Source organism: Anguilla anguilla, chromosome 16 (assembly GCF_013347855.1).
Source record: "Anguilla anguilla isolate fAngAng1 chromosome 16, fAngAng1.pri, whole genome shotgun sequence".
Taxonomy (NCBI): Eukaryota; Metazoa; Chordata; class Actinopteri; order Anguilliformes; family Anguillidae; genus Anguilla; species Anguilla anguilla.
Genome location: NC_049216.1, coordinates 12462033 through 12476033, shown reverse-complemented (window position 1 = coordinate 12476033; position 14001 = coordinate 12462033). Strand labels below are relative to the sequence as shown.

Below are 14001 nucleotides of genomic sequence, written 5' to 3'. Positions count from 1 at the left end.
TATGACCCCCTTTTGCCCTCCCCCATCCCCCCGGACCAGCCTAAATTCTTTATGGTATGGATTGAACAAGGTGCTGGAAACATTCCGTAGATATTTTAGCATCACGGAGTTCCTGCAGATTTTTCAGCCGTGCATTCTTGCTGCACGCCTCCCATTCCACCTCATCCCAAAGGTGCTCTGTTGGACTGCAGGCTCTGGACTGCAGGCCATTGGAGTGAACTGAAGTTTCCATCACGTTTGTGGAACCAATTCAAATGATGCTCATTTGGTATCAAGAGGCTTAATGTGCACCAAGAAAAAATTCCCCACTCCATTACCCCCACCACCAGCCTGCACCTTTGACACAGGGTAGGATAGATCCATGAATTCATACAGTTTTATGCCAAATTCTTACCATATCATCTGCACGTCGGCGCAGAAATTGTGATTCATCAAACCAAGGGATCAGTCAAGGGATCAATTTCCAAACTTCAATCATCCAGTTTTGGTGATCACATTCCCACGGCAGTCTCATCTTCCTGTTCTTAGCTGACAGGAGTGGGACCCGGCATGACCTGCTGTAGCTTGTCCGCTTCAAGGTTCATCGTGTTGTGTATTCAGAGATGCCCTTCTGCACATTACTGTTGTGAAAAAACTGTTAATTGAGCATTTGTGGCCTTGCTGTTAGCTTGAACAAGTCTGCTCATTCTCTTATGACCTCTCATTAGCAAGGCGTTTTAAAACTGCTGCTTATTGGATGTTTTTTGTCGTTCCATTCTCTATAAACTAAACTGTAGTGAGTGAAAATTCCTGGAAGGCAGGTGTTTCTGAAATGCTGGAATCACCATGTCTGGCACCAACAATCATACCATGGTCAAAGTTGCTTTTATCACACATCTCACTCATTGTAATGTTTGGTTGAACAACAATTAATCCTCTTCAACATGTGTGCATGCTTTACATGTTGACTTACAGCCACACGATTTGCTGTGTGAAAGAGCTTCCTGTTTGCATTAATGAGCAGGTATACCGAATAAAGTGGCTACTGAGTGCACTGTATATCTACATGTTGGGTACATCTAAAATCTGCTAGTTCCAAAGGAGCAGCATAATGTAGAGAAAATAATAATACTTTCTTGTTCACAATAAAAGCACATTGTAATGCATTTCTTGACACTGGATGAATTTATTAATTTACCGTGCTGGCAGCAGTTTAAGTTGAGCTGGATTGTTCAAAGCCATCTTTGCATCTGCAGACTGCAGCTCATCATTCAGCGTTTCCTCACCAATGCGGAGTCTCGATGCTTTTATCTCATAGCAAGAGCCATCCCTGGCTTGCTTTGAACTCGTAGGTTGCCATGTGCATCCTTCTTGGTTAATAGCTTTTGGTTCATCCGTAATTAACATACACGGGCTACATTCTTTGACATGAACTAACCCTGCAATTTGTAATGTTTTCATTTTTGAGAATTCAAAACAGGTAGAATTTTTTGCTTTCTTTTGTCAAATATAGGCGTTTATTATGCCGTGTTTTATTTCAGAAAACCAACATTTTAAGAAAATGGTGTTATATTTCTACTCACAATATTTTGATGACTAATTAAAGGACTTATAGCTAAAAATGAGAGCCTAGAGTAATGCAAGTAACCATTAAACGATGCAAACTAAAATAAAAATGTTTAGTAATAATGTTTTATTTCAATGTTAATAACATTCCAGAGTTCTGAATAACCCCCATTCCCTGTAGGTTTGTATCTGAGCAGATTTACAGCGGACACAGAAGATTCTGTAGTTGAGGTTTGTAGATGTGACGGAGCTGCCTGTTCCCACAGCACCTGCAGTGTCTAGTGTATCTAGAGCTTGCAGTTGTAATGCTCAGACAGAGAGACTGTTATAATATGTGGTTGTATTTAATGGCTAATCATTTTGAGCATTTAGATTACAGTTGCTTGTAAACTACAGCAATTATCTAATGTATGATATGTCAGTGTGCTGTATTGAAAGCACATCAGTTGTAATGCCAGTGCACATTACCTGAGACTGGCAAAAGCCACACCCACGTCTGGTTTTCTGTCCAAATGCAAATAATTTTGTTTGTTGAACAGAAGCCTGTGAATAAAGGTATAGATACAGATATTGTCATCTCTACACACCCCTAGGTGAGACTAATTTCAGGTCTTGTGGCTGGTGCAGTGTTTTGTTAGACCTGAGACGCCTCAAACAGAAGGTTGTTCTTTCTTTCCAGGTTTGAGCAGGTGTTTCTTTTCCGTGTTGTTTGTGACGCCATGTGCCGCCGAGGGTTTTGACGTGTACTTGCGACGTGCAAGCGCGTAACGAGTGCTGGCTATCTGCACTGTTTGTACCGTTTGTACTAGCTGTCCTACATTCCTGGCACATACAGTAAGCATCCATCTTGCGACCCAGAGGACTCTTAGGATCTGAGAGACAGACAGCGGCCCAGACGCATGAGGACGGTCTGTTCTCCTTGTCTCCTTGTCATTGTCAGTGAATCCGAGCAGACTGCTGCAGCTCGCGGCGTGAATAACCGATTATGTCAACAGAGCTAATCTGGGACGAATGCTCGTTCGTGTCTAGTCACTAATTATAGGGGAACAAATCGGTGGCACTAAGTGGCAACGTGGTGAATATTTCATACATTTTTCATTAGCGGGCTGGCAATGCCGAGAAATCAGAACATTGTGCGGGATGATTTAATCTTCCCGTCGCCTCTTCTGCACATTCAGTTATCCCGTGCGTTCTGTTGGGCTGACCTGCGGGGTAGGGTTGACTTCACATAGCTATGTCCTGTGCCCCTTGCTTGCTGAAATCTAAAAAATCCTGAGATTTCCCATGATCCTCTCTGTCATGTTGTTGGCACCCAGGAGGTCAGTAATGTGGCGAAAACTATACTTGTGCCGGTTTTTACAATGTTGGACTGTAGGTTATACTGCTAGGTTGCTAGGTTATACCTAGCAACACTCTTAGCTCCACATTATTTATGCATTTCTCTAGAAAAGGGAAATAAATCCCTGAATCTCTCAGACAATATACAGTTTATGTTTAGCCTGAGGGGGAAAAAATTAAAATTATTGGAGTCCATGATCACTCATGTGAGCGATTAGTTCACAGCAAACTGAAGAGAAAAAGGACAGCAGGGTTGGACAGAAGAATTCATGCATGCACATCATGAAATCATCCTAAATATAAAACACTCTAAATATAGCTTCTCTTGTCATCCATCAGTGTTGACTGATGATAAGCTGATTGCAAGTTTCATGCTTTCAACAGTGTGCTAATGTGGCAAGCAAACATACTGTGCTAACACTTGTGTTTCTGTCTGCAATAGATTTAACATCATTGCTCAACTTTCAAAGTAGCCAAAAAAATGAAAACATGTTATGCTGGCTAGCCAGCTAACCACCACTATGACGTATCATATGGTTGCTAGTGCAAACATGAATGTTAAGAATAATATTATGCTAGGCAAGTAAAAAGCATTCATGCTGAAAGGCTGTGGTCTAAGAGAGCTGTTGATGTGAGCTTGTCCTCCTGCTTGTAGCCTGTGATGCTAGGTTCTCAGGTTGGGATTGCCAAGCGATATGGTTCTGCTGTAGCTCCACTTGTGTTGGTACTGTCTCACTGTCAAGTGCAGCATAGTGGTGTCCTTCTGCAGTAACTCATCCTATAGGTTTTATAGAGATAAATTATTTCGCTGGTGAGTAAGGATACACCACTCTGCCGTGCTGTGTACATAATACAGCACAGCAGAGTGGTGTATCCCTACTCACCAGCTAAATTTGAGGTCCTAGTGCTTTCACAAGTAGGCAGCAATCAAAATTTCTCTACTTCTTCCCCCTCCCATTTTCCTTTTTCCATTTTCCCAGAATGCAAGCCTTATCGTTCAGCAATGGGATGATTATGGGTTTCAGTTTGGAACTACCTATCTGGTCTGTCGGAATCCATTCACACGACACTTGGTGTGGAAACACTCCGTTCCGTATGACACTTGACGTTTCAAATGAAAATCATTGATGGATGCTCTCCATGTATTTTTTTTGCATGTATATTATGCAACCCCTGACGTATAGACAAATTCATGTGTAAATTATATGGTAAATGTGTATCCAGTTGCTTTGGTAGAATTACACTTCCGTGTAATTGTCAGTAGGAGGCGTCACACATAGCCGGTGGAATACTTCATCTGTTTGCTCTATGCATTTCTGAGAGTACGGCAGCACCCCGACTCAAATTATTCGCCCCTTGTCAAAGCCCCTTTTGCGTCACTGCACAGCATCAGACCTGTCCGGCTCAATGTAAACAAATGCAAATGCAGTCAAGCCGTGGGAGATCGAGCCTATACATTGGATTAATTTCTCATAAACATTGTCAATGTAGTAGTCAAAATTAATGGCCTGTCTCCATGAAAAAAGAAGAAAAAAATAACGGTCGTGTCAAATTCCAGTGAAAAAGAATGATGTTAAGGTCATTTATGATGTTAGAGAGAGGTCAGCGTACATGCAGGTGGACGCTAAAGACCTTGCTCTGTCAGATTCTTAAAGAAAGTTCCAGCAGAGGCACTAGCATGAGGCATGAGCAATGAACGTGGCTACAATGCACATGAATTGCTTGTTTGTGTTTGTCAAAAATTCTCATCCCAAAACCATTTAGGCCAAAGAAATGGGCCTTAAAATAACTGTTTCTTTTCCTATTCAATTGCTCTCGTTCAGCGATTTATGTCTTCTGAAAATTTTTGTCACGCTAAAAAAAAAAAAACTCTGTCACGCTGTGACCATGAGCTCATCACATGCTCTTCTGTATTGTTATTTTTTTTTATGTTCGCCGGCATTTTGCCGCATATGCACGCACAAAGAGGAAGAATGCTGCGTTTTGATGATGGGTCCTATTCAGAGTTATTTCGAGGTGTGTAGATTACTCTGCGCTGTGAACAGCTTTAGCATTGTTCCAAAGAGGAGCACAAAACCTGCAGACAAATGCTGTGTGTGTGTATCTGTGTGCATCTGTGCATTTTCATGTGTGTGCCCATTCGTGTTTGTGTGCGATTTTGCAGTCGGTGTGCGTGTGTGTGTTCGTGTGTGTGTGTATGTGTTCCTTTCCTTGAAGCTGCCTGGATTCTGAAGACCTTGGCTCTGTATGGACCTGGTCACCTTTTCACTCTTTCAATAGACCTGCGCATGGAGAAAGAGCTGTTACGTGAGCCTGCGTGGATAACTAGGTTACGTGGCACACTTTCTCTGTGGAACCACTCAATGGAAGCTGAAGAGGCGATCATTTACCTGCAAGTGTGCTAAGAGGCCAAGGGGGAGGAAGACTATGGTCCATTGTCTGTGGACAAAGACCTCTGATCTGGTTTATATAAGCCTGCAGTTATGTACCTGCGTGGTCCCCTGTCCTACATCTGATTCTGATTAATATCAAGGCCTGCCAGTTTGCCAATTTAGCTTACCCTTTGCAATTGGTGGCCCACTTCTGTTGAACACATTCAGATTACAAGTTTCTTTTATTACCTTTCTTGATTTATTTTATATTTTGTACAGTTGAATATTTGTTAGCTACAGCTTATGAACTAACTTAATTTTTTTTTTTTAACTTGGCACTCAGAGTAACATTACTTAGCAGACCATTGTGGGTCAAATGTGTTCAGTCTGCAGCTGAGTTTATGATCGCTGAGCTGTCACCTGGGCAAACTTGGTTGGAGCAAGAGAGGAAACCCCTTCCCTAAAGGCAGTGAATGGACTGTGAAATGTGTTCATTAAATGTCTTTAATTGGCCCACCCCAGTTTGGACCATGCCAGTGCTGACTGTGGCTAGGAACCCTGCATAATCGCCTGTAGGGTTACTGAGGGAGGGAGGGATTCATCTGGTGGGATTGTCCTCTTCTTATTGCACACCTGCAATTCCACCGGCTAATCAGATGCCAAGCGTGCAAATTGACTGCCCGGTGCAGTCAGTGGACTGCGGATTGAAAATCAGATGCTGGCTGAGTGCCGTTTGGCTTGACCCGTGATGGGACTGGCCTGCAAATAGCATTTCTTTCTTGTACGATAGTAAAATGTTAATAGTAACTGAACGAATAAATGCTTTTCTGACTCTCTCCCCACAGACAGCCATTGCCGCAAAGAACCTGGAGATGGCGGGAGGCGTCGTCCTGGGGCTGCAGAGCACTGCGGAGGGGCTTTTTGGGGGCACGGACAAGCAGACTGAGAAGGAGAGGAGGAAGAAGAAGGAGGGGGAGGTGCTGAAGGTGCAGAGTTACGCAAAATCACAGATTATTGTCTCTCTGTTCTTGGAGGTGAACCTGAGACGGTTCTGCTTTCCACTGACCCAGGATTAGCTGTTATTGGGGTTTCTCCACCTTCCACTGGCCTGGGGTCAGCTACATATCTGAGACCAGCCGGTAGTGTTTCCATTGCACACTTAGCAATAGTGTGCTCAACAGTTATTGTTAGGATAGTAGGTTTGTCCAAGTCACATTATATATGCTTATCCTTTATCAAAAACCCCATAAATTAGTTTTCAATGCTTACTCCTTGATTGCATCATCAGTGGCTATGTGCTAGATTAGTGGCATGAGTTTTTGCTGACCCTGTCTCTAGACATACATTAGGCTGATTATCCAGCAGGCATCACAATAGCCACCTCATTTGGATTCACGGGTCCTAATTGGGCTCTCCACCATGTAACTAATGAGGAGTAATAATTGCCAATGATTCCATCCAGTTACATCAGGCTCATAAAGCAGGATACAGTGAACCTAAGAATGGAGAGAATGGACACACCCTCAAAATATCTTGTGGCACCACTGAACCCATGGTGGAACACATTTTGAAGATGGAATGTTTTTTGTAATAGCAAAACTAGCATGTTTTAATGTGCCCTTCTCATGGAAAAATACAGAGAAAATGGCTGTGATGTAGTGGGCCAAGCCCATGGCCAGCTCCGAAACATAAGTCCCTTTCAGCACCTGGACCTCAGGAACAAGGTTTATTAAATGTCTATCACTGAGAAAAAGCCATTCAGATTCACTTTGCTCTCTCACCTGCCTCAGCATCTCAGGAGTGCGAAGTCTGGCCGCTGTGAACCCATGCCAGCCTTTTATTACCAATCTGCCTGCAGGCTGAACTTCATTAGCCGCATATTTTTTGCACATGGCTTGATGCAGAGTTTGGCTGGGCTATGAAGGTGGGATCTGTCATTTAATGCAGACCTGCTGCAGGGTGTTGATCGGCTACAGACTTAACTGAGGTTATTGTTGATTGGCTACAAACATACCTGAGCTTATTGTTGATTGGCCACAGACATACCTGAGCTTATTGTTGATGATGATTATTTGACTTTATTCATTAACCCTCAAAATGCACTGAGTGCATGCCTTAAGGGGTTTAGCCACAGGGGGCAGGGTTTATCATTTTTTCTATAAAAAGGCAGACTGGAAGAGTTCTCGATGTGACCTTGGGGTTGCTGTTTGCAGGGTTTAGAAAATGTGATTAAGCATACTTGCATTCAGGAGGCATTCCCCCGAGATTCCCCGCTGTTGAATGGCAATGGGGGATTTGATGTACAATCAAAGACACAGTAAGTGCTTGATTACGTAACTCTTCCAGATCCACTCACCCCGCGCCCCTGGGGGCCTGGAAGGAAGCCAGATTGCTTTAGATAGGGTCAGATGTGCCGCCACTGGGAGGCGCACTGTCTAGTGAACATTAAATATTGACTTGGAAATTGTCCCTGTGCATAGGATGTAGCTGTGCTCTCAGACTATGTTACTGTGTGAAAGATGTAAGTGTCAGAGAGTGTGTCTCTAGAGAGGCTGTTATTATGTAGGATCTGACTGTACTAAATGCTTCAGTGTGAAAGATGTAACTGGGGGATGTTACTGTGTAGGATGTTCGTATGAGGAATGTGATTGGTGGATGTTAGTGTGAATGATGTGATTGGTGGATGTTAGTGTGAATGATCTGACTGGAGCATGTTAGTGTGAATGATGTGACTGGAGCATGTTAGTGTGAATGATGTGACTGTGCGTAATGCTGTGCTGTGTCTCCTGTGCTTATATCCAGAGCGGGGGGTTGCGGGGTCTGGTCAGTGGGCTGGGGCAGCAGATGCGGAGTGCCTGTGTGTCGGTGGTGTCCGTCGTGAAGAACGCCCCCTCCGCCACCCTCGGCCGGGCTAAGGATGGCACCGGTGCCCTGCTGGAGACCCTGGGCATCGCCCGGCAGCACGTGCTGGAGACCGCCTCTCATTACGGCCTGGTGAGTCACCCCCCCACCCCACCCGCCACCCCCTTCCCGCTCCCTTGCTCCCCTCATCCGCTACCGCTCTTCTTCCCCGCTGATTCGATTGTGCGCTCCTCTGCATCGATCCGTCTGGAACCCTGTTCACATGCCCACCCCCCCGCCCCTCCCCTGCTCCCACGTGCAGTAACCCCTCCCCCCCACCACCCTCCCTCAAACCTCCCCCCTCCTCCTCGTCTGTTGAATGAGTGCATGCCCACCACTGAGTCATTAAGCGCCTGTGTTACTCTACATTACCGTCCTCATACTGCGTGCGAGGGTCACCGTCTCCAGGCAACCGCGCGCCGTGTAGCAATCAAGGGCCGCGGCAGAGCTGAGCCGTGAACATTTAACCTGTGGGTCACGGGTTCGAGTCCCAGGCCTGTTCTCACACCGTGTGCTTTGCCTCCCATTGCTACAATTAAGATTCAGCACATGTAATGCACGGGAGACCGTTCAGCGCTGTTCGCGTGCAAAGGCTAACGCCACTGCAGCTCTGGCAGCCGTTGGATCACACAGTGGTATGTGCTGGGGGAGGGGGGGGGGGTAGACAGAGAAGGGACATTCCCCGATATTCGGGATGTGAATACTTTCAGCTGTGTCTTTATGCGTCCCCAGGAACGTGTCTACCCTGGACGGCACGGCAGGTGCTCTGTTTTTGCAATACCCCTGCTCTGCATAGCGCTGTTTGTACAGACGGCAGTTTATGAGCTGTGACAGGATCGCGTGTCGCTGGTACTTTATGAATTTCCGGTCCTGTCTCACCAGCGACGGCCACTTTAAACCACTCTGAAAGGCTTTCCCTGTGGCAACGTAAGAGGAATATTGGGGAATACACAGCGGCCATAGAGGCAAAATTCACAGTCAAAAGAGTCTGTTCCTCTCTCCTTCTCCTTCGTCTATCTGTACCTCGGAGAAATGAAAGAAGTTACAAGGCTGAGATTATTTATTTTCGTTGAATAAGGCAGATATTCCGGATATTTCCTTGTGTGTGAATTTAGAGGAACTGACTGGGAGAGGGAAAAAGTAGTATTTGTATTTGTCAGGTTGTCTTGAAAGAGTGCCTTGGAAATAGGTCAGAAAAATATTCTATGTTCTCCTTCAGTTGTGCCTCAAACCTTTTTTTAATGTGTGCTGACTAAGACCTACCGATGTTAGAATTATTGTTATTATTTAGCAGGTACTCTTATCCTGACTCATAAGTCAGTCCTGCATATTGTATTGGTGTATACAATTCTGTACCCATAAAACAGTAAAGCAGTAATAGTACAGTATGTTATGTTGTAACTGGTGTACAGCTATAGTATGCAACCATATATTTATTGCTGCGGGGAGAATAAAAGAAGGAAAAACTTTTCCAAGTTGGCAGGGCTTCAGTGCGATAAAAGGCCTTCAGAACATTCCTGATTTTGTATGGGTAGTTTCTTTTAGAGCAGCTCAGTGCAGCCACATCTGATCCAGCGAATACCGGCAGTGGTGCTACAGGTGAGTTAGCTCTCAATACACTCCGAAGTGTAAATCCACTCCCTGTGTGGAGCTTGACTTCTGTATTAAAATGCACCAAATTTTGGTCCATAGTGTTTTGCCATAGAAAGCTTGCGGGTCAGATCCTCCAGGAAGCACGTACTGTATGGTGCTAGCTTATGGTTTATTCAGTATTCAGAGAGAAATTCCGCTCGATAAACGTATACTCACCTGTAGCGCCACTGCCACTATTCGCTGGTTCGTTACATTTATTTGGCAGACGCTTTTATCCAAACGACGTGCGATAAGTGCATACCAAAGGTCATTGGAACAACTAATTGGTCATTGGTTCAGATGTGACTGCTCTGAGCACCTCGAAAGGAAACTACCATACCAAATGAGGAATGTTCTGAAGACCTTGCACTGAAGGCCGTGTGCTATAGACAAGTCTACAAAGCCTCAGGGCTCTGAACGGGAAAGCAATGCCTGACCAGTAGGTCACAGCAGACCCTCTGCAGTGAGTGCCCAACAGAGAGTAGCCTTTTACACTTGATTAATCATAAAAGAAATCCCTCCTCTTGGTTCAGCTGAGGAACAGCAGTGCTTGCTTCTGATCATACTCCTTATGGACAGAATACCGCTTATGAATTGGACTCTGCCTTTAAACTGACCGGGTTCTATGTTATAACACCTCATTTGGCAGGAGTACACTGCCCATTTCTGTAGCCGCTGTAGCTGAGCAAACAGAATTGGCTATGTTAATTGGACGTGATTAAGCGCTGATTTAATGCGGAGAGACCCATAAGAGTAGAGCCAAAAACAATTTTCTGCAATAAATTGAGCGAAAATTATACTAAAGAAACTTGAAAGAAGTGTAAAACCACGTCTGAATGCTTTTTCTGGAACAAAGAATGTATTCCACTATGCTGAAACCTACACTATGAGGTCCATTCCATAAAAATAATATTTTTGAAAATACGTTCACTGTGAGATGTTTTTGTCATCCAAAATTCTTATATTTTGTCAAAAGAATGAAAATACTTTTTTCCTGCCAGGAGGTTGTCTTGGTTACTGATTATAGCGTGTTATGAGGGCATTCCCCTGGACCACAGCTGTTCTTCAGCTCGACCGCAGATGTGCAAACCGTATTCAAACGTTCTTTTCGGTCCTGGCCAATCAAGCAGATTCTTCTCTCCTCGTTCATTCAAGCATTCAGTGCGGTCAGGGTGAATCTTGCACATGGGCGCAGTGCTAGCAGGAGAGGCTCTCACAGCCGGTGGTGTTTAGCGGGTGGTGGGGGCCGGCTGATCCCAGAACAGTGAAGGCACGTGCGGTGGCGTGTTTTCCAGGCACATGTTTGACACAGGTGAGGTGTTAAAACCCACATGCCTTTATTGTATTTTATTGCACTTTATTGTGTGTGGTTTGGAACCTGGAACACTGTACAAGGACTGTGCTTCCCATTGTGGCTTTCTAGTGTTATTGTAATACCTGTTTTCTGGGGAGGGGGAATGGCTCCTATTCACATGCACTACACTGTAATAGAATTGAAATACTTCCTGCGGAAAGCTGATGGTCAACTGATATTGTACCCTGTTCCTTTCTTTCATTCTTTACGATTATATTTGAAACCTTAAATTCCTGGTGTATAAGAAAATGACATTAAAATTTAGTAGATTATTTTTATATTTTAGCTAAGCCACAGAAAAGCAGACCAAAATAATTCTCATCTATTTAGTGAATATCAACGCTGTCCCCCTCCCAAATATCCTAGAGTGCTTATTTTTTTATTTTATTTTATTTTTTTGGAGGGGGGTGGGTTGGGAGACCATAACACCTTCAGAGGCTAGAAGAGAGAAAGAGTCAGGCCAGGAGCAGGGAGAGGAAGAGTGAGACAGGACAAAGGAGTAGAGCCCTCTCTCTCTCCTCTCTCTCCACTGCCAGCGGGCCAGAAGAGCTCTGCAGGGGGTCCTTCTTGCTCCTCGGGGGGCCTGCAGCCATGATGGAGGAGCCGTTAGAGGGGTGGACTTTTTCAGGACTAAACGCATTTCTTTTACTTTAATAAAAACGTCCACTCAGTCCAATTTTACAGTGTTCGCATTCCAGCCCCCCTGCCGACCAGGCTACATCGGTTATAGGAGGGTTTGAAAGCCAATTTCTAAAGGGGCGTGTTTTGTCTTAAGAGGGCTTTAGCAATCTTGCGGGGGTGGGGGGGGAACTCTATTTTTATATGCATTGTTAGAAACTCTATTGACCAAAGCGGACTTTTACTTTTTTCACTGCATGTATTTAAAAGACTACTATTTTAACCCCATAGTTGCATCTTTGTTGCCTATGCTGAATGTAATAGTAATTTATCATTTTGAAGGTCCGGGCTTTTGATTGCAAGTCCCCTCATTCATAGCTCGATTTCCATTTCTCTCTTAATGTGGTTGTTTGTTTTTTTTGTTGATCAAATTGAGAGTATAAATTTGTTTTTACGTTTGGTTAAAGACATGCAAATTTCCAACACTGCAGCACCTGTCACGTTAAATATACTTATGCTGCATCCACTTGCATTATAAATGAAGGAACAGGAAGAGTTCTTGTAGACCTACAGTTTGTAGTGGCTATATTGCATCCAATAGGTCACACTGTTTTGCAGCAGACAGCTAGTCCTGATTGGAGAAGAAGCACAGCTCTCACTGACTTCAGCTTGGTACCCTGTGAGTATCTTGTTTGTCATTGTAAGGAACGGATGTAAAATTTGAGTTGCCCTATACGTTACCCCCGATATGACGGGCCCATCCATGTCCCACTGCTGTTGGCTCAAAGGCATTGTTGACTAACGACGTAGACGTTGTTAGTCAACAACGGCGTTGGAGGGCCTAGCCTGATCTCGCATCTGGTGCCTTTACCGCCTCGGCCCCTCGGGAGCCTGCCAGAGTCTCACGCTCCTTGAAGGAAATGCGGTCTTCCTCTGTTTGTCAATCTTCATGTTTTTGTGTCTGTAAAGCCTGGGCCTGGACCTCAGCCTCTGGTTCCGTGTCTGTTACGTGGAAAATTACTGTAATGTAATCAGAGGGAGAGGTCACACTTGTTTATCCAAGGCGTTTTTCTCTCTCTCTTTCTCTCTCTCTTCCTCTCTCTGGTTGTCTTCCTTTTGTTTGGCTGCTTTATTGTGACTCTCTAGCAGAAAACTTTGGCGTAATCCTGTTGTTTCTGAGGTAACGAGATTAGGGCTCGCTGTATTCGATAAGGAAAAGGAAATGGGAGTGATGCGACTGTTTCAGTCACCTGGATCTTCGTTGGTAACGTGATGGCCAGGCTGTGCCTGGGGAGGAGGGAGAGGGATGTTGTGATAAGAGGGTTAGGAGGTCTTTATTTGTGAGACCAATCTAAACTAAAATGGCTGAGAGGCTTAAAATGCACAAAATGGCAGTTATAAATGAGAGAATCAGCCCAGGAACTGAGCAAAATACAGAACATCATAGATTCTAGTCTACTGGTACAGTTCCATACAAACAAATGACTATAAAACATATAGTAGTAATAGGTTCATATGAGATACATGTTTGCATATCAATAATGCATTATTACTAAATATCCACCATTTTACTACAGGGAAAACAAAAGTGCAGGGCAGAAAGTGCAGCTGATCTGGACCTTTCTGTCTTGCTCTCATCCCTGGTGTATGGAATTGTCACTTTGTACTGAACCTTAAATGAGACCAACAGCTTGCTGTTTGGTTAAGGAATTAAATATGTCTTACCATTCCAATGTGGGCTTTATGTACTTTGATGTATTGTTGTCCAATTGTTGGCTTGCACACTGATAATGCCGGTGAGAGGGTTTGATATTATTATTTTCAGAAAACAGGAGATGAATTGGAATTTGTGTTGCTTGTTAAGACTGTTTCTTTTATAACAATTAGCACATAACCTTACCCAGCCTCATGGGCACTAGTAGTATAATGGGTACGGAACTTGTCCTATAACCTGAAGGCCACAGGTTCGAGGTATGACACTGCTATTGTATAAGAGCTTCTGCTAAATGCCAGTAATGTAATGTAATTTTCACCTGCACAGAAGGACTTAATGTTTTCTTATCCATGTGATCATAATAGCCATTCTTACGGAATGCAGTTCTCGTACGGGGGAAAACCGATGGCGTCGTTCGAGGAACCTCGACCGAGCCAGTTCCACAGAATGTTTATCTTAACGGTAAGGGGCTGTTGTGAGGACTCGCATTCAGGCAAACAGATTATTCAATATCTTGCTCCACAATG

At 44.2% G+C, this 14001-nt stretch overlaps 1 protein-coding gene across 2 annotated transcripts in view; it reads left to right on the top strand.

The window, feature by feature from the left end:
* Nucleotides 1-14001, top strand: part of plin1 (perilipin 1) — an 89175-nt gene that overhangs the window by 66830 nt on the left and 8344 nt on the right. For both annotated transcript variants that reach the window (XM_035396495.1, XM_035396494.1), the window contains 2 exons: nt 6101-6241; nt 8058-8249. In XM_035396495.1, the coding sequence (XP_035252386.1) occupies nt 6101-6241; nt 8058-8249 (333 nt within the window). The remainder of the gene's footprint in view (nt 1-6100; nt 6242-8057; nt 8250-14001) is intronic.